The 26,157-nt window shown below is 45.7% G+C and overlaps 2 protein-coding genes across 3 annotated transcripts in view; one reads left to right on the top strand and one right to left on the bottom strand.

The window, feature by feature from the left end:
* LOC148323032 (TANK-binding kinase 1-binding protein 1-like) overlaps window positions 1-18,905 on the bottom strand; it is a 35,132-nt gene extending 16,227 nt beyond the window's left edge. For both annotated transcript variants that reach the window (XM_088317836.1, XM_088317837.1), the window contains exon 1: window positions 18,765-18,905. The gene's annotated coding sequence lies outside the window, so the exon portion shown is untranslated. The remainder of the gene's footprint in view (window positions 1-18,764) is intronic.
* Window positions 1,226-2,212, top strand: LOC148323033 (protein CFDP2-like). The gene has a single exon (XM_088316063.1). It carries the CDS (start codon window positions 1,226-1,228, stop codon window positions 2,210-2,212), a length of 987 nt encoding a protein of 328 aa, XP_088172189.1.
* Window positions 18,906-26,157: the final 7,252 nt, after the last annotated feature.

Below are 26,157 nucleotides of genomic sequence, written 5' to 3'. Positions count from 1 at the left end.
AACATGTTCAGTACACAATCAATAAAAATGGCTGTCCTCATGAAAAACTAATTCAAAATGAGCTTTGACACCAATTTTTCTTTTGAATATTTTTTTAACTTCTCTGAATGAGAAAAATTTGTTTGTCACTGCCCTGCCAGTGACTTAAATCTGGGTTGGAACGGAGTCAGGGCCATTGGGATTTGGTAGATTATTTCACACATCTGGGCTTTGTGTTTTCCTTTAAAAAATGTTTGTGCAACCGCATTTAAGCACTCCTTCACAACTTCCCCATCACTGAATGTTTTTTTATGTTTCCCCAAAATCCATGATACTTTTAGTGAACATTCGTTTGCATGCCGCTGGGCTGTAAACGAAAATGTAAAAATCTCTTTTACTGCACTCGAGGTTTGATGTTTTTGCGTGCGCTCACCTCAAACTTCAGCGGATAACTGTGCACAAAAGGGCGGTGCTTTGTTTCGTAGTGGCGCTTCGAAATGTTGCGACGGTTTCGGAGCATATGATGCACACTGGTTTTGAATCGGCTGCAGGCAGAACGAAACTAAATTTCCCCGTCCATTCATTTAAAACAACACGCATCGACCTTGCTAACTTTTTAGCAAGGCAAACTGTCAGCAGCACTCTCTTCGGGTCTGCTGCGCAATTGGCAGTGGATCGTAAACTAAATTTGATTGGCTCAAATCAGTGACAGCTTTTCCGTATTAACTAGAATTGCAGCGCCAACGTTTGCGAATGCGCCCTGAAAAAAAATCATCGTAGAGCGGTCATGGGTCCGGTCCGAACCATATATAGATATATATATCTATATATATAGATATATATCTAGATATATATCTAGATATATAGATATATATCTAGATATATATCTAGATATATATCTATATATATATATCTATATATATATATATATCTATATCTATATATATATATAGATAGCTATCTATCTATCTGTATGTATGTGTATATATATATATATATATATGTGTATATATGTATATATATGTGTATATATGTGTATATATGTATATATATGTGTATATATATATATATATATATATATATATATATATATAAAATATAGCTATCTATCTATCTATCTGTTTGTATGTGTATAAATCGTAATCCACAAAATCTCAGGCAAGCAAGAAGTAAACAACACAGAATCGCTACATGGAACGCAAGAACTCTGAACCAGCAAGGAAAACTCGACAATGTGTGTCAAGAGATGGACAGGCTCAGACTAAGCTTGCTGGGCTTGTGTGAAGTTCGATGGAAAGGTGCAGGGCAATTCAGGAAAGGGGATAGAACTGTGATATACTCCGGAGGCGAGCAGCATCACCGTGGTGTGGCTCTCGTTCTGAACAAGCATTTTTCGAATTCCGTCCTGGCCATCTGGCCACGTTCGGATCGTATTCTTCTAGTCAATTTCAAAGCTAGCCCGTTCAACATAAACCTCATTGTGGCCTACGCGCCCACAGCGGAATCTGAGGACGCCGAAATAGACAAGTTCTACGACGACTTGGAGGTAACTTACAGGCAGTGTAAGACCAACGAGGTGAATGTTGTTATGGGGGATTTCAACGCAAAAGTTGGCTGTGAATCAAGTGGCAATACAGTCGGATTGTTCGGCCTGGGAGACAGGAATGATCGAGGTGAAAGACTTATTCACTGGTGTGAAGAGAAGGGTTTGGTGGTCATGAACACGTGGTTTGACGTCCACCTTCGACACAGATACACATGGGTCAGTCCAGGGGACCGCACGCGGAACCAGATCGACTATATTCTGATCAATAAACGGTACCGATCTGCGATCTCCAAAGTCAAAACTTACCCCGGAGCAGATATTAACAGCGATCATGTTCCTGTCGTAGCGACGTTTAAACTTCACCTTAAAACGCTAAAAACCCCCCAACGCAAATCGAAATTCATCCTTAGCGCTCTCAAGGAGTCTGACGTCCGCGGAAAATTCTGCAAGGCTGTGATGGAAGGTCTGGAAGAGACAGAATCGTCCGAACCTCCAGAATCTCATTGGAGCAACATCAAATCCGCCATTCTCGATGCAGCAAACAAGCACATACCCAAAGACGAACCTAAGGGAGCAACTAAACATTGGATTACCCAAGAAATCAAAGACCTCATGGAAGAAAGAAGACTGGCCAAGGGTGACCAGGAGAAATACAATCATCTACACAGCACAGTCCTCCAAAAATGAAAAGAAGCTCAGGAGCGGTGGCTGGAAGGGAAGTGCCAAGAAATCGAGCAGCTGAAAGACCAAAACAGCAGGGAGATGTTCAAGCGAATTCGAGAAGTCACAGGAAAAATGCCGTCACGCCCATCGGCGTGTATCAAGTCGTCTACGGGAGAAGTCCTCTATGAGCCAGAAGATGTTGCGCGGCGGTGGTCAGAATACCTTGGTCAGCTGTTCGAAGATGTTCGCACTGACGGGGAGGAAGTCACTCCGCTCTCGGACCTCTCTGGCCCACCAATTATGAAGGAAGAAGTCAAATGGGCGCTGCGCAGGATGAAAGCACACAAAGCGGCTGGCCCAGACGAGGTCGTCACAGAAATGCTACAAGCACTGGGCGAGGAGTCTATCAACACCATCCACAGCCTTCTTAATAACATCTATGAGTCAGGCGAGATACCCGACGACATGCTCAAATCTGTCTTCGTTGCCCTCCCCAAAAAACCCAACGCATTGGACTGCGACCAGCACAGGACAATCAGTCTCATGAGTCACACCCTGAAATTGCTGCTAAAAATCATACTGGAGCGCTGCCGATCGAAGATTCGTCCGGAGATCGCTCGATGCCAGTACGGATTTATGCCAGATCGGGGAACGAGAAACGCCATATTTACCATCCGAATGCTCAGCGAACGGGCCATACAACACCAACAGGATATCTACGTCTGCTTCATTGACTACCAAAAAGCATTCGATCGGGTCCGTCATAAAAGGCTATTCAAAATGCTCAAGAACATCGGAATTGATGACAAAGATCTTAGGGTCATCTACAACCTCTACTCGCTTCAAAAAGGAGCCGTCAGACTTCCGGGTGGCCTCACGGAGTGGACCGAAATCAACCGCGGAGTTCGACAGGGGTGCGGAATGAGTCCAGACTTTTTCAACTTGTACAGCGAACAAATCCTCCGCCGGCTTGAAGACTCAAACGACGGAGTTCTTATCAACGGTGTCCGTATCAACAACATCAGATACGCAGATGACACTGCCCTCATCGCTGACAGTGAGGAAGGCCTACAAAGGCTACTGGATCTCGTAGTGGAGGCTTCAACAAACGAAGGGCTGGAGATTAACAGCAAGAAAACTTTCTGCATGGTGATCTCCAAGGAAAGCCGGCCCCCAACGTGTAACCTGTCGTGCAACGGACCCGCAATTGAACAAGTCGACTCCTTTGATTACCTAGGGTCAAAGATTACATCAGATGGTCGATGCGAGGAAGAAATTAGAAGGCGCATAGGAATGGCCAAGACAAGTTTCAACCAAATGTCGCCCATTCTAAAGGATCGCAAACTCCCTATTCCTCTCAAGGTCAGAATTCTGAAATGTTTCGTGTGGTCGGTTCTGCTGTACGGATGCGAATCTTGGACCCTATCCTCAGCAACGACAAAGAACATCGAAGCCGCAGAGATGTGGTTTTATCGTCGGATGCTGCGCATCCCGTACACCGCACACGAGACCAATATCTCGGTGCTCCAACGAGTTGGGAAAGAACGCCAACTCCTCCAAGACATCAAAAGAAGACAGGTCAACTTCACCGGCCACATCATCCGTAAAGGCGAAATTGAAGAACTATGCCTAGCCGGAAAAGTACCTGGGAAAAGAGCTAGAGGCGGACAGAGGCTCATGTACCTAAATCAGATCAAGGACTACACCGGGCTCAGAAACTCGCGAGCTATCTGGGACGCCGCAAGAAACCGAAGACTGAAAGTTTTTTCATCATGAGTCGTCAAGGGCTGTTTCAGCCATGGCACCAGAAGAAGAAGATGTGAATATATGTACATATATGTGTTTATATGTATATATATGTGTATATATGTATATATGTGTACATATGTATATAGATGTATATATATGTATATATGTATAATTATGTACCGTATATTCCGGGCCATAGGGCGCTCTTTAAAGTCCCTAATCTTGCCCAAAACAAACAAAGCGCCTTGTAAAGCGGCGCGATGCGACCATCAACCCTTTTACTCATTGGGCTGTTCAGAGTGCATGTAAGCACACCCTGCTGGTCAAAGTCTGAGTCATCTATGCTTCTAATTGACCGTGACTTATACATTATGTGACTATGGTGTTTGGGTGATGGTGTGGGAGAAAGCTGGACAAAAGGGCAGCTGTCCACAATGTTGTAGTCTGTCTTATCATTTATGTTATTGCAAGCAAGAAACGTCCCAGGTTTAGACAACAGACAAAAAGCCCAAAGCATAACAGCACATCTCTCTAAACAGCCATGCACATCTCTCTAAACAGCCATATGATTGGCTGAGTCTGAGTGGCTCCCAAGCCATTTCTGTAATTGGCTAAGGCTGAGTGGCTCCCAAGAAGCCATTGCTATAATCTTTTTGTGTTATTTTAATTTCTTTTGGGTATATTGATGGCATGAGAGATACATGTTTTGTTTTAATCTTATTTCTTTGTTTGCTTGTATGCTGAGTTTTTTTTGGTTTTGATTTGAAACCGTGACTCTAAGGAGTGTGGTGACCAGTGAAGTCCCTCCCCTGACCTTGTCTAGTAGGCTAATGCCAAGACACCTTTTATTGGTTAGAGTCATTATTATTGACAGTGATTCCTATTAGTTTCGTTACATCTGTCAATGAAATGGGGTGATGCCTCAGGCAGCGATTCTCAATGGGGTTGAGTCCTGGTGAACTGGTATTAGCCGAGCTAGCGCGAACGTGCTAGCGCGAGCAGCCGAGTTAGCGCGGACGTGCTAGCGCGAGCTAGCGCCTTGTAATGCGGCGCATTAAAGACGGAAATAGCACCCTCAACTGGTGTTGCGCCCTTTGAGGCAGCGCGTCGTATGGCTGTAAAAATACGGTATACAGTGAACCCCCGCTACTTCGCGGTTCACCTTTCGCGGGTTCAGTGCTTCGCGGGTCTAAAAAATATTCGGGGGCATTGTAGTTTCGCCGAGCGGCACAAGGGGGCGCTGAAGCGGTTAGACGGCCGGTGTGCGCCGAAGAGGAGAGTGGACGAAGAAGAGCAGGTTCCCCCGGACACGATTGGTGGCGACGGACACGATCGGGGGCGACGTTTCGCGCGGTTCGGACCGTACCCGAGCTGCGGCCGGCGTGCGTGGCAGTTAAGCCGAAGAGAAACAACTTCCGCCCGGGCACTCGCGCGGCGACATTTTGCTTCGTTCGGGACCGTGCGTGAGCTCCGAAGGAGACCGGCCGGCGTGTGTGGCTGTCAATCGAAGAGAAACAACTTCCGCCCTGGCACTCGCGCGGCGACATTTTGCTTCGTTCGGGACCATGCGTGAGCTCCGAAGGAGACCGGCCGGCGTGTGTGGCTGTCAAGCCGAAGAGAAACAACTTCCGCCCGGGCACTCGCGCGGCGACATTTTGCTTCGTTCGGGACCGTGCGTGAGCTCCGAAGGAGACCGGCCGGCGTGTGTGGCTGTCAAGCCGAAGAGAAACAACTTCCGCCCGGGCACCGGCGGAGCGCGAGGCTGTCAGTTATGAATGAATAAATAAATAAATGAAGAATGCCACCTTTCATTTCACTGTCATGATCCGTGCCTGTCATGCCGCGTGTGTTTTTGTTTTTTCAGCTGTGTGGGCGTTCCTCCAGCGATCGTCTCGCGCCATGCCGTCAGCTGCTGCGCAACGCGCTGATTACACTGACTATATTGTGATTATAATAAATATCTTTGTATCACTACCTTTTTTCCCGGGTCTGCGTTTGGAGAGTCCTGTTCAATCCTCCAGTTCTGCTGGAGGATCATAACATTCACAGGGCACACCGGACGGCGTACCAGCAGGTAAAAGTCGAAGTAATTAAATAAATACAAAAAGAAGTAATTGAATAAATAAAAAAATAATGGCTGGGGAATAAAAAAATAATAAGTTTTAATCATAATTTGTTTTTTTGTTCTAACATGAATTTCACTCTCTCTCTCTACCAGTATATATATGTATATATATATATATATATATATATATATATATATATATATATATATATATATATATAGGTGCGAAGTATATATATGCACGGTGTTTTTTTTTGGGTTTTTTTTGAAGGTGCGACGCTACTTCGCGGATTTTCAGTTTTCGCGGGTGGCCTCGGTCCCCATTAACCACGATAACCGGGGGTTCACTGTATATATGTATATATATGTATATATTTATATATATATATATATATATATATGTGTGTATATATAAATATGTGTATATATATGTCTATATATGTATATGTATATATGTGTATATATATGTATATGTATATATGTGTATATATATGTATATGTATATATGTGTATATATGTATCTATATGTATATATGTATGTATATGTATGTATATATATGTATGTATATGTATGTATATATGTATGTATATGTGTATATATGTATATGTATATATATATATGTATCTGTGTATATATATGTATGTATACACATATATATATATATATATATATATATATATATATATATATGTATGTATAGGTATATATGGATGTGCGTGCGTGTGTGTTTTTATGTATGTGTGTGTTGTCAAGAAAAATAGTATATCAGAAGAATTAAAATGACAGCACATTGAGCACATCTGCACATTTGCCTCACAGTTCTGAGGTTCTGTGTTCAAATTTTGGCACCAGCCTTCCAGTGTGGCGTCTGTTCCCTTCTTTTTTTTAGGCTTTAAGTACTCCAGCTTCCTCCCACATTTCCAAAACATGCATCTAAGGTTCATTGCAGACTCTAAATTGCCCATGCGTAACCCCAATGAGGACAAGCTGTACAGAAAATGAATAATTAAAGCTTAATCCATCTGTCCTCATTTAGTTACCAGGAAGGAAGAGTGAAAATGTTAGACTCAGCGCTCAGTGTGATGCAGTGCAGTTCTGCAGGAATCTATAGCAACAGTAATAAATATGGTATTAATAATGATTCTCATGACAATGTCAGTCAAAATGGGGCATTTGTGTGTTTGTAAATGAAGAATGCTTATACAATTCTTTGCTTGCCAAGACACCACTTCATTGTGGTGGAGAGGTTTGTGTGTGCCAGTTATTTTGGGAGCTTATTTGTCTGGGGCTTCATGCACTGGGCATGGTCGATAGGGGTAAAGGTCTGGAGAAAACATAGCCATGAATCCGGTATGGTGACAATTTTTTGGGAAGACATTGCAGACATTTCTCCTTGCCCAGAAACGGGTCACCGAGCTTCCCTGGAGAGATGGGGCTTGATAACCAAGTTCTGGCGGCCTTACCTGCAACCGTGACTTACCCTAAAGTGGTAATATGGATACCCCATTCCTTGGGCTCACCACCTGTGATAGTGGCTCATGGGGTCAGTTGCATAGCGAGCAGTTTAGCGGCCGAAGACGGGGACCTTGGCAGTCCCATCACCGGTGACAGAAGATGGCTTTTCTCGAGCACGGAATGAGCGGTAGCTGGTATCAGAGGTTGGGAAGTTCTAACAACATATAGTTGGGCTCGCCTTGCCACACAGCCTGACCTCTGAACCTCTTGAGAGAGGTTGAATCGTCTTTAACTATGTTGCCCCTAGTGGGGATGCCGTCATTCTTCAGTTAGTGAAAAATGACATTGAGACCTCAAAGGTCATGATTGGAAGGAATGCCCCACCCCAAACCAGATCCTGAGCAGTGTTCTCTAATGCCGAGCTCAAACTAAAATAAGTTTGTTCGCTGTCTTGGACCAGGCGAGTGACCACACCGCCACCGATCATATCCTGCCTGATCATGCATGCTGTGGCCAAGAGCACGGTTCAACACAAGTGGGAGTAAACGCATACAAATTGGGAGGCGTATATGCCAGCTTGAGTCCTAAAAAGAAAGAAAAAGACTTTGAGCCATACCCTGAACATAATAGGAAGTACACCATTTCATATGTACTTTAAAAAAAAATCTAATTTTTACACTTTTTAAAGAGAGCATATTGTATTGAACTTTTTTTTGTCTGGTTCATCTAATAAAATTGAAACTGAGATTCCAAAAAGTGTTTCGTTTTGTGAAAAGTTGCTGACAAGAAAAAAGTTATTTTTGAAGGTAAAAAAATGTCCCAAAAATCATCAATTTCCCAAAATGTTTTCTTTTCAGAAAGTCTTGAAAAGCGTTGTGTTTCTTCACTAGGATTGAATGGAGGACAAGCCATTTTGTTTGCAAGCTACAATGTGTTCATGCACAAGTGATACAGTATATATGCACATGTGGAGCAGCAGCTATTGTGTTTGCTCCATTAATACAGTTGAGTTGAGCTGCTCGCAGCGCTGTTTGGTTGATTTTGCTATAGTTGGGAAAGACTCATACTAGGATTCAGCAAGTCAATGTAATAATCCCCACACATATAAATAAATTTTTTGGTTTTTTGAGATACGTAGTAATTCCATATTTGTGATAAATGTGTTCATGTTGCAACCAAGTTCTCTACAGAGAGAGATGACTATTATTTGTTACAAAGGACACTATTGTTATACTTTCCATTGTATCATCAATTGGTTATCAAGAACCATATAAGAGAGGTCTTCTTCCACACACAGAGCCACACCACCAAGTACATTGACTTTCTTGGTGCTATGAAAGCCAAGTCACTTGATTTAAATAATAATAATAATAAATCAGACCCTCTCACTGCATTTATGTTTCTAAGACAACAATAATTTTGAAGATATATTTTGTAACTTGGTTAAGTAATCTCTTCTAGACTACTTGGGAAAATTGCATAAATAATTATATTAAAATGGATAACAGATGAACCACTGGCATATTTAATAGTACAAAGTAGTATGAAACGTCTATGTGAATTAATCTGTGTAAGAGCAACAATTTGCATTTGTGTCAGTCGTAGTCATGCCAAAACAAGACCAACGTACTACTGTTCTGTACCGCAATCTACAGTCTCCGCGTCTGAATAAAAACACACGCTCTGTCAGTGCCTCTCTCACTGAGCCTTGACTCCACCAGCCAATCACAAATCACTCTCAGTTGGTTGCCTTTAGGGCCTCCCAGAAAAAAATGAAATGATAAAATTTATGAACAACACACCTAAAGTGTTGCAAGGTTCCTATTTTTATACTCCCTTGGCCACCCAGCCACAATAGGGACCACTATACTAGCTCATATGACTGAGTGTGACTACACGATCTTAACTGGTTCCATGAGTGCCAGAGTGCAGATAGATAAGCCAGGAAGAAAGGTCACAGCAACACAACAGGCTAGCTCAAGTCACCTAACTAATTATTTGTGCCAAAGAGGCCTAATCGAACAGTGTTAAGTGATGCAGCATTTTCTGTAATAGGCAGTCTCCTTATTTTTGTCCAAATGAAACTTGCCAGAGTTTGTATTTTATTTCATTTGTCTGTCATGTTTATTATGCCCAGATGAAAATTCAAGCACTATGTCACATGGGAGAAAATAAAATGGATCACTTGTCTTAAACAATATCATGGGAAATCCAGCCTTGATACATAAAGTAAGATGAGGGAATTAAATTGGAGAATTATTTAATTCCTGACAAAATGTGAGTGACATACACTTCTCTCCCCTGAACAACTATACACAAAATTAAATTAAGCAGCCGCATAGGGCCCCGACTTCACCAATGGGCTGCCATCTAGAAACCCATACTCAATACATCCCATCGCTCATGTGCACGTGCACTGTGCGCTCCATTTATGGCACACCAATGAATGACTCGACATCATACTTGACGAAGATTGTTCCACGAGGCAACGTGCAATTGTGTGTAAACTTGGGCACCAAGCAAAATGTCGAAATGACTGTTTACTTTGGGTGCGGAAAAGAAAAAAAGAAAATATGAAGAACAGCAACAACCATCACGAGGTAATCATTGGCAAAATGGCGGCGCCCTGTTCGGCGGCGGCTACATCGGCTCGCAACAGTTTTGGACATCTTGGTCAAAATGCTCAGTCTTCGACTCAGTTTTTGATGGCGGACACAGTCAACTCAAACCGCAGATTAACATATGATCGCAGGTTTTTGCAGGATATGCGATCATCCAGAAATCAAGTGCCCGTTGCTACGACCACTCTGGAGTGGTTACATAGCCTCGGAGTGCTACGCCGACAAGACCCAGCGGCCTACGGAGCAGCGGAGCAGAGAGGCAAGCGTAGGCGATGTGACCGGAGGAGGAAGCGGGGTTGTCGGGCTGGCCTAACAGCTAGGCTAAAGGCTAAACCCTTCAGAACGCCTCTCCCATCCATTTTTCTCTCCAACGTTCGCTCTCTGGACAATAAACTGGACCATCTACAACTGGAGCTAACATCGAACCGCGAGATGACGAACTGCTGCGCTATAATTCTGACGGAGACATGGTTAAACTCATCAATCCCGGCTGACGCTGTTAGCATTGGGGGGCTAACTGCATTCCGTGCTGACAGGAGCGGCGAACTCACCGGTAAGAACAGAGGAGGCGGACTATGCATTTATACCAATAACAACTGGTGTAAAAATGCTAGGATAATCTCGAATCACTGCTCACGGGACATTGAGCTTTTGACGGTGATCTGCAGACCCTTCTACCTCCCCAGGGAGTTTACCGCTACTATCGTTACTGCTGTGTACGTGCCCCCCAGCGCTAATACAAAGGAGGCAATGGACGTTCTCTACCGAACTGTGAGTGAACTGCAGCATGCTTACACTGGAGGCATTTTCATTGTTGCTGGAGACTTTAACCAGGCCAACATGAAAACAGTTCTCCCGCATTTCTACCAGCATGTGGACTTTGCTACAAGAGGAAGGAACACATTGGACTTGGCCTACACAAATATCAAAGGAGCATACAGAGCAGCCCCCCGCCCCCACCTTGGCTCATCAGACCACCTTTCAGTTATGCTAATTCCTGCATACAAGCCCCTGCTGACCAGAGAAAAACCTACAGTGAAGCAGGTGAGGGTGTGGACTGAGGGGGCAATGGAGGCACTACAGGACTGCTTTGAATGCACAGACTGGGACATGTTTAAATCGGCTGCCACCTACAACAACAAAATAAACATAGATGAGTATGCCATGTCTGTGTCAGCCTACATCAGTAAATGCGCAGAGGACGTCAGCAACACCAAAACCATCTGCAGCCGTGCCAATCAGAAGCCCTGGATGACTGCTGAGATACGCAAATTGCTAAAGGCACGGAACCTTGCCTTTAAATCTGGTGATGAGGAGGCACTGAGATCAGCGAGGGCCAACCTGAACCGTGCTATCAGACTAGCAAAGCGATCTCACAGTCAAAAAATCCAGGACCTTTTCCTCAGCACAACCAACACCAGGGATATGTGGAAAGGCATTCAGGCCATCACCAGCTACAAGCCAACCACCCCCCCAGTGGGGGACACTGGCATGGACTTCCTGAGTGACCTCAACAACTTCTTTGGGAGGTTTGAGGCACAAAATGGCACCCCTGCAGTGAAAGCGGTTCCACATCAGGACGAAAGAGCACTCCTCCTGGACTCAACTGACGTGAGGAAGACCCTGAAAAGGGTCAACACACGGAAGGCCCCAGGCCCTGACAACATTCCAGGGCGGGTCCTTAGGGAGTGCGCCGATCAGCTGGCTTGTGTCCTAACAGACATTTTCAACACCTCGCTAGACCAAGCCACGGTACCATCATGTTTCAAGATTGCCACCATCATCCCAGTGCCAAAGAAACCCCAGATCTCATCATTGAACGACTACCGGCCCGTTGCACTGACTCCTGCCATAATGAAGTGCTTTGAGAGGCTGGTTAAGGAGCACATCACCTCCAGTCTCCCCTCCTCACTTGACCCCTTTCAGTTTGCCTACCGGACAAACCGCTCCACCGGGGATGCCATCTCCTCTGCTCTTCACCTGAGCCTGACACACCTAGAGGAGAAGAACACCCACGTGCGGATGCTGTTCCTGGACTTCAGTTCAGCATTCAACACCATCATCCCACAACTCCTGGTAGACAAACTGAGACTTCTGGGCTTCAACACCCCCCTGCGGAACTGGCTGCTGGACTTCCTCACTGACAGACCCCAGTCAGTGCGGCTTGGTCAGAACACCTCCAATGTCATCACCCTCAGCACGGGCTCCCCCCAAGGTTGCGTCCTGAGCCCCCTGCTGTTCACCCTGATGACACACGACTGCGTCCCTAGGTCAGCCACAAACCACATCGTGAAGTTTGCGGACGACACAACAGTAGTGGGCCTCATCAGGGACGACAACGACCTGGCCTACAGAGAGGAGGTGGAGCAGTTGGTGGGCTGGTGCAGAGTCAACAGCCTGGTCCTGAATGTTGACAAAACTAAAGAGATCATTGTCGACTTCAGGAAAAACCAGTCCAACCATGCCCCACTTCTCATCAACAACAAGGCTGTGGAGGTGGTCAGCAGCACCAAGTTCCTAGGGGTGCACATCACAGACAAACTCACCTGGTCTGTGAACACTGCATCACTGGTGAAGAGGGCACAGCAGCGCCTGTACTTCCTGCGGAGGATGAGGAGAGCCCACCTGCCCCCACCCACCCTCATCACATTCTACAGAAGCACCATAGAGAGCATCCTGACTAACTGTATCTCTGTGTGGTGTGGAGGCTGCAGTGCCTCCGACTGGAGTAGTGTGAGGAGGGTGGTGAGGACAACAGAGAAAATCATCGGGACTTCTCTCCCCTCCATTCAGGACATTGGCCAGAAGCGCTGCCTATCCCGAGCCAAAAACATCATTAGGGACCCCTCTCACCCCCATCATGGACTGTTCACTCTGCTAGCCTCTGGGAAGAGGTACTGCAGTGTGCGGTGCAGGACCACCAGGTTCTGCAACAGCTTTGTCCCCCTAGCCATTAGACTGTTAAACGGTCAATCACACATATAGTAAGCCTACCCAGCTGTTACCCCCCCACTTGCGTGTTTCACTCTACAAACTTTCTATTTTTTTGCACTGTTGTACATAAAGTCCCTTTTCTAGATTCCTACTCAATACGACATATTTATATCTGTATATTTAAGGAAACTGTGCGGGTCAGATGTATCGACATTTCGTTCTGTATACATGTGTACAAGAATGACAATAAAGTATATCTGAATCTGAATCTGAATCTGAGGTAAGTGCAGAGGATGTTCGGGCCTTGTTTAAATTGAGAATAGCAATCTACGTTGTCTACGTTGTTGTGTGACGGTAGTGGATGCATGACGCTCAGACCGCAAATGCACCCACTACACCTGCATCATCACTTTTTTTATTGTAACCGATATTTTAAAAGAAAAAAAAGCTTCAATTGTGTCAGTGCGCTGTGTCTCTTTATTTCATTTTCAGAAACTTTAGAGTTAGCTCGCATTAGGTAAAGATGTCCTGCACTCAACGTTAAATCTTGCATTCGGCTTTTTTGGCCATGTTCGTCTTATTTACTTATGTATTTATTGTTTTGCTTAAAATTGTGTTGGCACCAATGTGCTTACAATATTATGTATTTAATAGTAATACAACCCTAACGATTCATGGTACATTTGATCTTATACCATGAAGAAAGAAAAGAAACATGTACTTAATAAAGTGTAGGTACGCATTGTGGTACTTTTATTACTAATTTACCTCAGATACTTCCCTTGAGCTCGTTTATCAAATAATTCATAAATGCATTAATTCTCAGTCTTCTTATCTGATATTGGGTTAAAACTATTTTGTTTTTGCATAAATATTAATCATCAGTTGTGTGCATTGAAGTGTAAATTGAATTGATTTAACTCACCTGGACCAAATTAAAATGCATTAGGAGGCAGAAAAATGTCAATTTTTCGGGGGTGTTGTCCTGACTTGAACTGCACAGTGGTAGCTGATTATAATGGATCCAATACTTTAGTGGTGCTGCTTTTGTAATGACCAAAAGTATAAATGAAGAGACTGATGCAGTCACTTTGAAACGATGGGGTTTAGAGTCACCAATAGCGACACGGTTGGTGCAGCTGATCAGTTTCAGGGCCCACAAAGGAAACGTTGCTTTGGGCTCCCAGAAGACTGGAATTGCGGCACATGACACACTCAAACAATAACCAAACTGATGACAGTATGATACCAAGAGAGTTACAACAAAATTAGCCATTAGCAGTGCAACTATTTTCTGAACAACATTGACTCATGATTATTTTGTTCAGAATGAATTGGATTTACATACAGAGTAGAGGTTATGCAAGATTTTTATGAATTGGTTATTTGATTCAGTGGGGCACTATTAGCCTGTGAAAGCTTATGCAAAGCTTCCTTTCCTCTCCGTGCATGGCCCAACCAAAATTTGACCACTCACAGAAATTTAACACAGTCAGGATGTTTTCATTTCTTTCATGTGCGGATTTGTGGTCATGCACTTGTGTTTCATCACTGTAAGTCTTATCCTCCCACACCTGTATATACCAATACCATTTAAAACAACACATTCCCCTTGATATTCTCAGAACAAACCGAGCCAAAAACACAAAGAAGCAGAGCTCTGTGTTACTATTCAATAGTCTTGGCTGTCATCCAACTTGTGTAACCTAGAGAAGATGGAGTAAACCACCCACCTCAAGCTTGGTGTTTTTATTTGTTAGAGGGACAGGGATGTTTGATTTCAAAATCAGAAGTGTCATTGCCAATTATTTAGTGAGACAAATAAAATATAATCTCAGTTCTTTTGTCAAAGACAAGATAAATAATCTTTTATTTTTTTGGCCACAGTAAAGTTGATTGAAGTTGAATCGTAGATTCAGAAGAAGCAGCGTGCTTTTCATCCTGGGCATTGAATAGCTTTTCATTCTCAACAGGGTAGTCAAGGATGCACGGGAGTTCACGTGACCAGTCTACATGTGCTTATGGACTTAGAAAAGACATTCGGCCCTCGGAGAGTTCTGTGGCGGATGCTCCGGGAGTATGGGGTGATGGACCCTCTGATATTGGCTGTTAGGTCCCTGTCAGAGTTTGGTTTGTATTGCCAGCAGTAAGTCTGAAAGTGTTCACTGACATTGGTGAGCTGGAGCCAATCCAAGCTGATTTTTGGGAGAGGGGAAGGATACAGCCTAACAAGTTGGCAGTGAATCACAGGGTACATATAAATAGTTATTCACAAACATGGGGAATTAAGAGACTTTGGTTTATCTAAGTGACATGTATGAGGACATAGGTAAATCCCCACAGCATTAACTCCACACAGAAAAGGTCAAGCCAAGATTTGAATATGTAACCTCTTATCAGATCAAGAGTCAGTGATGGCAGGAATAGAGACAGAGTGAGATGGTCGCGGTGAGATGCTCATTTTTGTGTGGTACATAATTCTTAACATGTAAGGGACCTATAAAATAGGGGACTAATGAAAGGGGAGGTCAACCCCCGAAAAATTATTTGCAATAAATTATTCTATGAATCTTCACTATTCTAAACATTGCATTTTGATTAACATTGTATTTGTGGAATATAAGTTAAGAAGCAAAATCCACCTGTTTTTAACCATCTTTTGCCACTTGCCGTCGGCTAAAAATGACATCACAGTTTCTCAGGGCTCAGTGAATGACCAGTCACGGCTTAAGCCTCAGAAAACAGATGAGCCATGATTGGTCATTACCTGAGCCCTGAGTAACTGTGATGTCATTTTCAGTCGACAGAATGACAAAATGCTTGCTCTCAGAGATGGACAAAGAACGCGTGGATTTTACTGCTTAACTGAAATTCCACAAATGCATTATTAAACAGAATACAATGTTTCAGTTAGTGGGCCTATATAGAACAAATTCTTGTCAAAAAAATGTTTGGGTTGACTTCCTCTTTAGGGCTCCTATACATAACTACTAAGTACAGCGTCTATAATCAGGCAGCAGTGGATTTATTAAATGCTCATTCAATGTTTCAGTTTCTTGCAAACTAGGCAACGAGCCAAGTACAAAATTGCCAACCCTCTGTATTGCTGCTATTCACACAGCCCATTTTTAGCTCAGTAGCACTATGGGCTCTATATTCATAGACAGCGTAAACACTGGCATATGCTGATTTTCATGCAGACGAAAGCCTCAATACACTTGTTTGGAAATTTGGTTCATCTCTCTGCGTCATGCTGGGCGTCTGGCATAACATGGTAACTGACACTTCTGTAGCGCTTTTCAAACTACCGTACCAAGGGCGTTTCCTTGAATATGTATGCTTGACAATTTGATGTCTGAAAGTGGACTTTACACCCACTGGAACCCCGTCTGAGTATTGGCGCAAGTATTTTAATGCAATTATGCTGAATTTGAATAAGGATACAGGCAGACAGATTCTGAGCTAAGTGCTTGTGTGCAATGCATTATGTTATATTGCATTCATACCAATCAACTCCAATGAATCCTTGAATTTATTATTATTATTATTATTGTTATTATTATTGTTAGGATTATTATTATAGGCGCCATGGTGAATGACTGGTTAGCATGATGGCCTCACAATACAGAGGTGAAGGGTTCGATTCCGGCTTCGTCATTTCTCTGTGGAGTTTGTTCTCCCCGTACCTGCATGGGTTTTCTCAGGATACTCCGGTTTTCTCCCACATTCCAAAAACATGCAGGGTTTATTGGGCATGCTGAATTGCCCCGAGGTGTGATTATGAGCAAGGATGGTTGTTCTTCTATGTGTGTCCTGCGATTGGTTGGCAAGCAGTTCAGGGTGTACTCTGCCTATTGCCCAAAGACGGCTAGGATTGGTTCAAGCATGCTCGCAATCCTTGTGAGGATACAAGGATTGGGTGGATGTTGTCACTGCAACAAATCGAAGCAAAATGTATAAAAAATATGCTTGCTACTCAACATAGTTTGTTGCATCATGAGGTGCTGCCTTACTTGTTTAGATTCACTTACATTATTTTCCTCATCCAGTGTGGCAGACGGGCTGACGTATAGTTGCAATGGGCCAACCCTAAAAAATGCACCCATGGCTAACCCGCTTGAGGCATCTGCATGTATGTAGCCTAATAAAGTATATATTTTAAACCTGACAAGACAACTTTTTTTTTCCATTTAGCGAAAAGGTTAAGCGTTTGCAAGGTATTATTATTATTATTATTATATCGATTTTATTATGGTACTAAGTATTGTAATCCAAACACCATTAGATAGATCACATATGATACAGTTAAGCATGACAGAAATAGACAAGGAAGGTTTCAATGGCCACCACTTAGATCTGCCCCTGAGACACGTAACCAAATCTCAGTCAATATTTTCATGTAAAAAAAATCAAATAAAACTACATCAATTGACCAAAATTCTGTCCAGAAACACATTCAGAACTACTTTTTTTTTTTTTTTTTTAAAACAATTCCCGGGGCATATTAGATCAATTAAAGCAGATCACTCTCTTATTACAATCAATAGTATGTCCTCTTTGTATTGTGGTGGTAATTATGAAACATATTTTTAAAGAGATGTTGCAAATGAAAGTCAATATCACGGTGTCCCTCCTTACTGATACAATTGTGGGGAAAACATTGCCATTACTGTTGTTTTATCTTGTGCTCGACTTTTTACATGTACATTTATTATTTGTATATTTTGACACCTGCCTTTTTTGTGCACATGCCTGGCAATGTAATCATTTTAACGGTACAAGCAGAATAATAGCTCATGTGTTTTTCGTTTGTGGAGAAACTGTGACGAGTTTAATTTTAAAATTGATACTCACTGTACCTTTACAGTGCGTCAATTGTGTGTTGAAGGTTATTCCGGAGTAAAGATGTTAAGGCTGGACATCTTTCAATTAAATCATAAATTACAACATTCAACTGTAGTAGTGTTTAGCCCAAGTAAAACATAATATTCCATGGGACATATTATTTAGATTTAGATACATTAATCTTCAGCTCCAATCTGATTGGACTTCATCAAAAAAAGACTTTTTTTTTCTTCTCATTAGGCTTGAAGCATCACTTCCTTTCTTCTTTTTTTTAAACAGAATTTTCAAACAAAGGTTGATTTGTTCCGTTCCAAACGTGCTATGATGGTTATTTCTTAGGTGACAATACTGTACTTCACTTATGTGATATTAAGATTTAAAGTGCAACAATTAACACACTGAGCATGTTAGAAGCATGTGCTCTTATGCATCAAATAGAGGTCGGATTGTTGCAGTGCATGCAAAAACACCACCTGGTTCTGCGTTGTCTCGTACTGTCTCAGATGGCCGACAACAACTGAACGCAACACGCCCTGACTGAGTCCGGGTTGTAATGAATAACTAACAATATAACACAAATTTGTTTGCAAGTTTCTCAACCAATCACACTTAGCGCAGCTATTTGTAGCCAAATAGCACCCCCCGCGCCGAACATTTCTAATAAACCTACATTTCTTTGAACGTTTTTTTTCTCGCGCATTTCCACTCCAACGATGCCACTTGTCTCGCCTCCGACATAGCTGGATTTCACGCCATGGAGCGCTGCGCAACAAAATCATCACAAGCCGGCCCGCTAAATCCTAGCGCTGTTATGATTGATAGATCCAATAACATATGACTGCAGACACAGACTCGTGAAGGAAAACTCGAGTAATGACGCAAAGGTAATCGAGCTTGTTTACTTACGTATCGTGGCTATAGCAGTGGACGTGGTGGTGCTGATTGTGCTGAGGAAGGGTCGGCATGACTTGAGTGTGACATCAGCAGTGGATGCTGATGTGAGTGAATCCCCTCCTCCCCATTTCGCCGAAATGGGGAGGGGACTCTGAGTCTTCAACAGCGCATTTTCGAAAAAGCTACTTGCAAATTTCATCTGCACACATGCCTAAGAATCAAGTTTTTTTTGTTTTAAAAAGTGCTAACAACGAATGACTGCAGTCATTGTATAGAGGACTGAAATTGCCAAAATTAAATAAATATACAATGAAATGAATATTAAAATGGTTAATAGGTGTCGAGCTCTGATTGTTTAATCCATTCATTAAATGTGATTTTAAAAAAATAAATTCATAAATTGGCCGTAAATTGGTCATTTACTGCGTGTACACACACACACACGGGTGTCTGAGGCGAGTGACTTGCCCTAGTCACCGTCAGAAACTGTGGCAAAGTGATTTTATGCTTGCTCCGACCATGGTTATTGTTCAGCCAATAATTTAAGGTAAGCAGCGGAAGACAAACCCAAACCCATTGACCACCCCCCCACGACCCCCATTACTCCCACTCCAACTTTGCATTCATTCTTATATTTTGTTGAGATCTGATTGACGTACCATTTTAGCTTGCAAGATAATGAGAGAAAATGTCAAAAAGAAAAAAACCGGAATAATTACTTACGAAAAAAGACAGCTGACACCACGCTAACCAGCTGCCGCTTGAGGCTAGTGTTCGGCAAAGTCAATGTTTGTTTAACCTGAAAGGGACACTTGGACGGGCTGAACTTTAGCAATTATAGAATAGGGCTGTGTATTAAAATTACATCAGCACTAACGCCCCACTCCCCACGACCTCCTAAAAGAATCTGTTGTGATTTAAGGGCTATTTTTTTTTAATGAGAGTTGTAACAAATTGGCATACCCCCATTTGGACAACTCGTTATTTTTCGTCTCAGCTGTCTAAGTCATAACGGGGAAGCAAGCTTTGTAATATTATTTGGTTGCCACGTTATCTTGTATTGAAACGGTGACCAATTGCTACCAAAATTCAAATGCACATTACTAGTCTTGTCCACCACAATCTTTGAAAATATAATAGTAATAGTGCATCATTTTTCGATGACAAGTGCAGGCCTAGCTCTGAGTGGCCTTGAGAATCAAAAGTAAGTCAGGCTAACTAAAATCTAGTGTGTAATGACCTGTGAACAATTAAACTGAGGAAAAGCCTCTCGGAACGCACCATGTTTAAATACAGTGAACCCTCGGTTATCGCGGTTAATGGGCACCGAGACCACCCGCGAAAACTGAAAATCCGCGAAGTAGCGGCGCACCTTCAAAAATGCTTAAAAAAAATATATATATATAGATATACATATATATATATATATATATATATATATATATATATATATATATACATATATATATATATATATATATATATATATATATATATATATATACGGGTAGAGAGAGAGAGAGTGAAATTCATGTTATAACAAAAAAAAACAAATTATTATTAAAACTTATTATTTTTTTTATTCCCCAGCCATTATTTTTGTATTTATTCAATTACTTCTTTTTGTATTTATTTAATTACTTCGACTTTTACCTGCTGGTACGCCGTCCGGTGTGCCCTGTGAATGTTATGATCCTCTAGCAGAGCTGGAGGATTGAGCAGGACTCTCCAAACGCAGACACGGGGGAAAAAAACTGGTGATACAAAGATATTTATTATAATCACAATATAGTCAGTATCCAATTACAATCTAGGACTATGAGGGTCTATCGGCTATAATATATATAATACCAATCTATCGGAGGAAAGAACGTAAAGCGCTGGCGGAACACTCGCACCAGGAAAAAGGAATAACTATAAAACGAAAAACGCTTGCAAAAGGCAAGGAATGACTAACGAAGATTGCTTACCACGGAAGGATAAGAGGAGACCAATCATCGACAGAAAAAGAGAACAGAAAACGAGCCGAGCTGTAGCTGATAACGAAATGAAAGAAAAACGCGACAACAAGAAACACTTGAACAAGATAACGATCGAAGTACGGGAGCATGAGCAAGTAGGATAACAATCCGGCGCCAGGTAGTCAGTGTAGGTGGATTATATAGTGAGTGTAATCAGCGCGTCTCGCAGCAGCTGACGGCATGGCACGAGACGATCGCTGGAGGAACGCCCACACAGCTGAAAAAACAAAAACACACGCGGGCATGTCATGATCCGTTCATGACAGTGAAATGAAAGGTGGCATTCTTCATTTATTTATTTATTCATTCATAACTGACAGCCTCGCGCTCCGCTCGTGCCCGGGCGGAAGAGGTGCTCCTCTTCGGCTTAATTGTCACGCACGCCGGACCTGCTCCCCCGAAGCGTGTCTCCGTTCGGTTGAACTCGGTTTCATTTCGCCCCGCTCGTGCCCCGGGCGGAAGGTGCTCCTATTCGGCTTAACTGTGACACACGCCCGCCCTCCTCCCCCGGAGCTTCCATTCGGTTAAACTTAGGGGCCGCTTGACACCGCCCGTGCCTGGGGAAGGTGCTCCTCTTCGGCTTAACTGTGACGCGAGCATGCCCTCCTCCTCCGGAGCGTCCATTCGGTTAAACTTAGGGGCCGCTTGACACCACCCGTGCCCGGGCGGGAGGTGCTCCTCTTCGGCTTAACTGCCACGCACGCCGGCCGGCCTCCTCCGGAGCTCTGGTACGGTCCGAACCGCGCAAAACGTCGCCCCAAATCGTGCCCGGGGGAACGTGCTCTTCTTCGTCCAATCTCCTCTTCGCCCACGCTCTTCTTCGGCGCACGGCGGCCGTCTAACCGCTCCAGCGCCCCGTCGTCGAAAATTTTTTAGACCCACGAAGCACTGAACCCGCGAAAGGTGAACCGCGAAGTAGCGAGGGTTCACTGTATCAGTGACTTATTAACAAGAACAGAAAGCAACATGCTCATTTCCTCATTCTCTTTTACAGAGCTGGGCACTTGACCCTTATTTGCCGGTTAGTCCCCTGCCCTCCGGCTGCAATCTCTGTCCTGTTCCGGCCTCGGCACTCCGGCCTTATTCATAATCATTGTCGGCCCCCGACTCCGTTCGAGAAAAAAAAGCGTCCGCGCATGACACTGCTGCGGGAGAGGTTTATTTTAACATCATTAGCTGGCTAATTCAATATTCAAATTCACTTACTTTATTGGGCTTAATATGGTCTTATTAGTCTCCGTCTTCTTATTCATCTCCTTCTTTCTTTGTTCTTCTCCGTGAATGTGCCCAATGCAATAAGTACGCACAAATTTTGATGGTGCGAGATGTTTGAATTTTGTATCGTTATAGTTGTTGATTTTTTTTTTTTTTTGTCGCCATGTTGGGTCTTTGCCACTGCATCTAAAATTTCTCTATCCTCTGGTACATTTTTAGCCCTCATCTTTCATATCAACTTTCAATTCATTTTGAAAATATACAGTATATCTGATATTAACGGATTAGGGAAATGAAGAAAAAGCTAACGAATGTAAAGAAACACGAGACTGTCTACTAGTCTTTCTGTTTCAAGCCTAGCCCATCCTCCAAATGTGGACATCAAACATGGCGTACAAACAAATTCCAATCACGCGGTCGAAAAATATAAACTGTGGCAGTGAGAATGGCACCTTGCATGAACAGCAAAACGGTGCTTTTATTGCTTCGCCGACAGCAAGTAATAAGATAATACATTACTTCTGGTAATTTAACGTCATTTCAGCAGATTGCGAGTATATTTTAAAAAGTTTGATACGATCGCTATGCATTTGACTAGCAACCTGGATATTAGCACACCTCCGTAGGCCAATTGCCGAAATAGTGCATGCATGCTCATTAAATGCTCAGACTCTTTCACATATGGATGACAAATAAATTCCTATTTTTAAAAAAAATGTTTTATTGTTTCTTCCAAAGATAAAAACAATCTACAGAAAGATGACAAAAACCCGACCCCTCACCAAACTCTGTCATACTCTGTCATATATGACCAACCATATATTCAAATATTAGAATGCATATCTACTGTATATATACACATCTATAGCCATATAAAAACCAAAAAAAGAAAGGAAATTGTGACGGTTCGGGTTGGGGAGGAGGGCCTGGCAGTCTCTGATTACTTGCAGGTGCGCGACCCTTCCAGCCAGGCTCTCCTCCGGAGGAAGTGGGCGTCGGCTCCGGCGCACCTGCGGCTCGTTGACTACAATCAACGGGCAGTATAAGATCCAGCCACGCCAGGAGCTCGACGCCGGATTATCTCGTCACCTCACGTGCCGACCTGAACCCGTCCGGAACCGCTCAGCCCGCCACCGCCTCCGAGATCCTGCCCGGCCCGCATCCCGCCAGCGCTCTCCGCTCCGCCGTGCCTCCTGCTACTCCGCCAGCTCGACTTCGCCTCCCGGCGCATCCCCTTCCGACGCACCCTCGCCCGCGCTTCCCGGCGTCCTCCGCTCCGACGCGCACCCATCCGTGCCTCTCGGTGACTGCGACTCCGACGCCTGCACGTCGACTCCTCCCGGCGTTCGCCGCGCCGACGCCCGCCTGGTGGTGGTTCCCTCCGGGCTTGCCGCCCTGCCTCCTTCCGCAATAAACCCTGTCTCAAACTCACCTGTCGCTTTTGGGTCCTCCTTCCCTCACACACGGTTCGACGAACCGCGACAGTATAATCCGGCCAAGTCCATGGACCCTGCGACCTCGGACCCCCTGGGAGAAGCGCTCGCCCACCAGGGCAGCGTGCTCGAGCGCCACGAGCGGATGCTGCAGGAGTTTCCGGGCTCCCTCCAGGCCATCCATCGCCAGCTCACGCACCTCTCGAACCAGGTGGGTTCGCTCGCCTCCCCCCCCAACCTCCCCAGGGACGCGACCCCGGCTCCCCCGGCCGCCGCGCTGCCTTACGCGGGCGGGCGGGAGCCCCACGTTCCTACCCCCGAACCCTACTCCGGGGACTTGGGCTCGTGTAGCCAGTTCCTGCTCAGCACTTCCCTGGTCTTCGACCTTCAGCCCCACAGCTACGCTACCGAGCGAGCCAAGATCGCTTACACGATCAACTTGCTCCGCGGCCGCGCCGCCAAATGGGCGACCGCACTATGGGAGGCGGCGTCGCCGGTGATGTCCACCTACGCGGAATTCAGCCACGAACTACGCCGCGTCTTCGACCACCCGGTGCAAGGGCACGAGGCGTCCCGCCGACTCCTTTCCCTCCGACAAGGTTCCCGTTCCGCTGCCGACTTCTCCGTTGAATTCCGCATCCTGGCCCACGAGAGCCGCTGGAACGAGCCGGCTCTCCGCGAGGTGTTTCTAAACGGGCTGACCGACGCCCTCAAGGACGAGCTGGCCGTCCGCGACGAGACAACGACCCTCGAGGAGTTAATCGCCCTGGCCATCAAGGTGGACCACCGGCTTCGGGACCGGCAGGTTGATCGGTCCCGACGCCCATCCAGAGTCGCCGTCCGCGCAGCGATCCCCCGCACCGAGGTCCGCTCGCCGTCGCCAGTCCAGCCCCCGACCTGCGCGGAGGAACCTATGCAGGTGGGGAGGACCACCCTGGACCCCCTGGAGCGCCAGCGCCGCCGGTCCCACCAGCTCTGCCTGTACTGCGGCCTCCCCGGCCACTTCCTGGCCCATTGCCCCAGCAAACCAAAAGAGCAGGCTCGTCGTTGACGGAGAGCCCAACGCCGAGCCTGCTGGTATCCGCCTCTGGCTCTTCCTCCCGGATGTCTATCTCCGCCCGGCTGCTGGGTCAACACACCCCCCTCTCGGTCACCGCGCTGGTCGACTCGGGGGCCGACGGCAGTTTTTTGGACCTGACCCTAGCCCGCCAGCTCGGCATCACCGTGGAGCCCATTCCATCCCCCCGGCGGGTGGTCGCGCTGGACGGGCACCTCATTGCCCGGGTCTCCCAACAGACCACTCCCCTGACCCTCATAGTCTCTGGTAACCACCGGGAGTCCATCAGGCTGTTCCTGATTCACTCCCCCCAGGTCCCTCTGGTCTTAGGGTTCCCCTGGCTCCAGACCCACAACCCCGCCATCGATTGGAGGAAGTGCGTGTTGACCGGATGGAGTGAATTCTGCCACTCCCACTGCCTGCGCTCAGCGGATCCGCCCCCTTCCTCTACTCCACCCGCCCCCCCTCCGCCTGACGTCTCCACCGTCCCCCGGGAATACCACGACCTGGCGCAGGTCTTCAGTAAGGACCTCGCCCGCACCCTCCCCCCCCATCGGCCCTACGACTGCGCCATCGACCTCCTCCCGGGGGCCCCCCTGCCCAACACCCGCCTATACAATATCTCCAGGCCAGAGAAAGAGTCCATGGAAACATACATCCGCGAGTCGCTCGCGGCCGGGCTCATTCGTCCCTCGTCTTCCCCCCTGGGCGCGGGGTTTTTCTTCGTTAAAAAGAAGGACGCCTCGCTCCGCCCCTGCATCGATTTCAAACCCTTAAACCAGATTACGGTGAAGAACAAGTCCTCGCTTCCACTCATCGACCCCTCGTTCGAACCTCTGTGTGAGGCCCAGGTCTTCTCCAAACTGGACTTACGAAACGCATAACACCTGGTCCGCATCAGGGAGGGGGACGAGTGGAAGACGGCGTTCAACACACCATTGGGACACTTCGAATACCTGGTGATGCCCTTCGGCCTTACCAACGCCCCCGCCGTCTTCCAGGCCCTAATGACGGACATCTTCCGCGACATGCTCAACCGGTTCGTATTCATATATCTGGACGACATTCTCATATTCTCCCGTTCTCTCTCAGATCACCGCCGACATGTCCGACTGGTCCTCCAGCGCCTCCTGGAAAATCGCCTCTATGTGAAACCCGAAAAGTGTGAGTTCCACGTCTCGTCCGTACCCTTCCTGGGTTACATCATCGCCCGGGGGCAACTTCGTCCCGACCCGGCCAAAATCCAGGCCGTAGCGGAGTGGCCCCAGCCCACCACCCGGAAGGAGCTCCAACGCTTCCTTGGATTTGCGAACTTCTACCGCCGCTTCATCCGGGACTATAGTAAGGTCGCCAGTCCACTCACCGCGCTTACCTCCACAGCCACCACGTTCCAGTGGACCCAGGCGGCTTCCCAGGCCTTCACCCGCCTAAAGGGGGCCTTCACCAGCGCCCCAGTACTCCGGCACCCAGACCCCTCGCTCCAGTTCATCGTGGAGGTGGACGCCTCCGACACCGGGGCGGGGGCCGTCCTCTCTCAGCGGGATCCCGGTACCCAGGTAATCCACCCATGCGCATTTTTCTCCAGGCGCCTGTCCCCCGCTGAGAGAAACTACGATGTGGGCAACCGGGAACTCCTCGCGGTGGTATGGGCTCTCCAGGAGTGGCGGCACTGGCTCGAA

This window comes from Idiotropiscis lumnitzeri, chromosome 15 (assembly GCF_059441095.1).
Source record: "Idiotropiscis lumnitzeri isolate Australia: NSW breed Sydney's pygmy pipehorse chromosome 15, RoL_Ilum_1.0, whole genome shotgun sequence".
Taxonomy (NCBI): domain Eukaryota; kingdom Metazoa; phylum Chordata; class Actinopteri; order Syngnathiformes; family Syngnathidae; genus Idiotropiscis; species Idiotropiscis lumnitzeri.
This window is presented reverse-complemented; position numbering and strand designations above follow the sequence as displayed.

What these genes read in the sequence shown, in the direction of transcription:
- LOC148323033 (XM_088316063.1), top strand. Translation starts at nt 1,226, where the DNA reads ATGGACAGGCTCAGACTAAGCTTGCTGGGCTTGTGTGAAGTTCGATGG.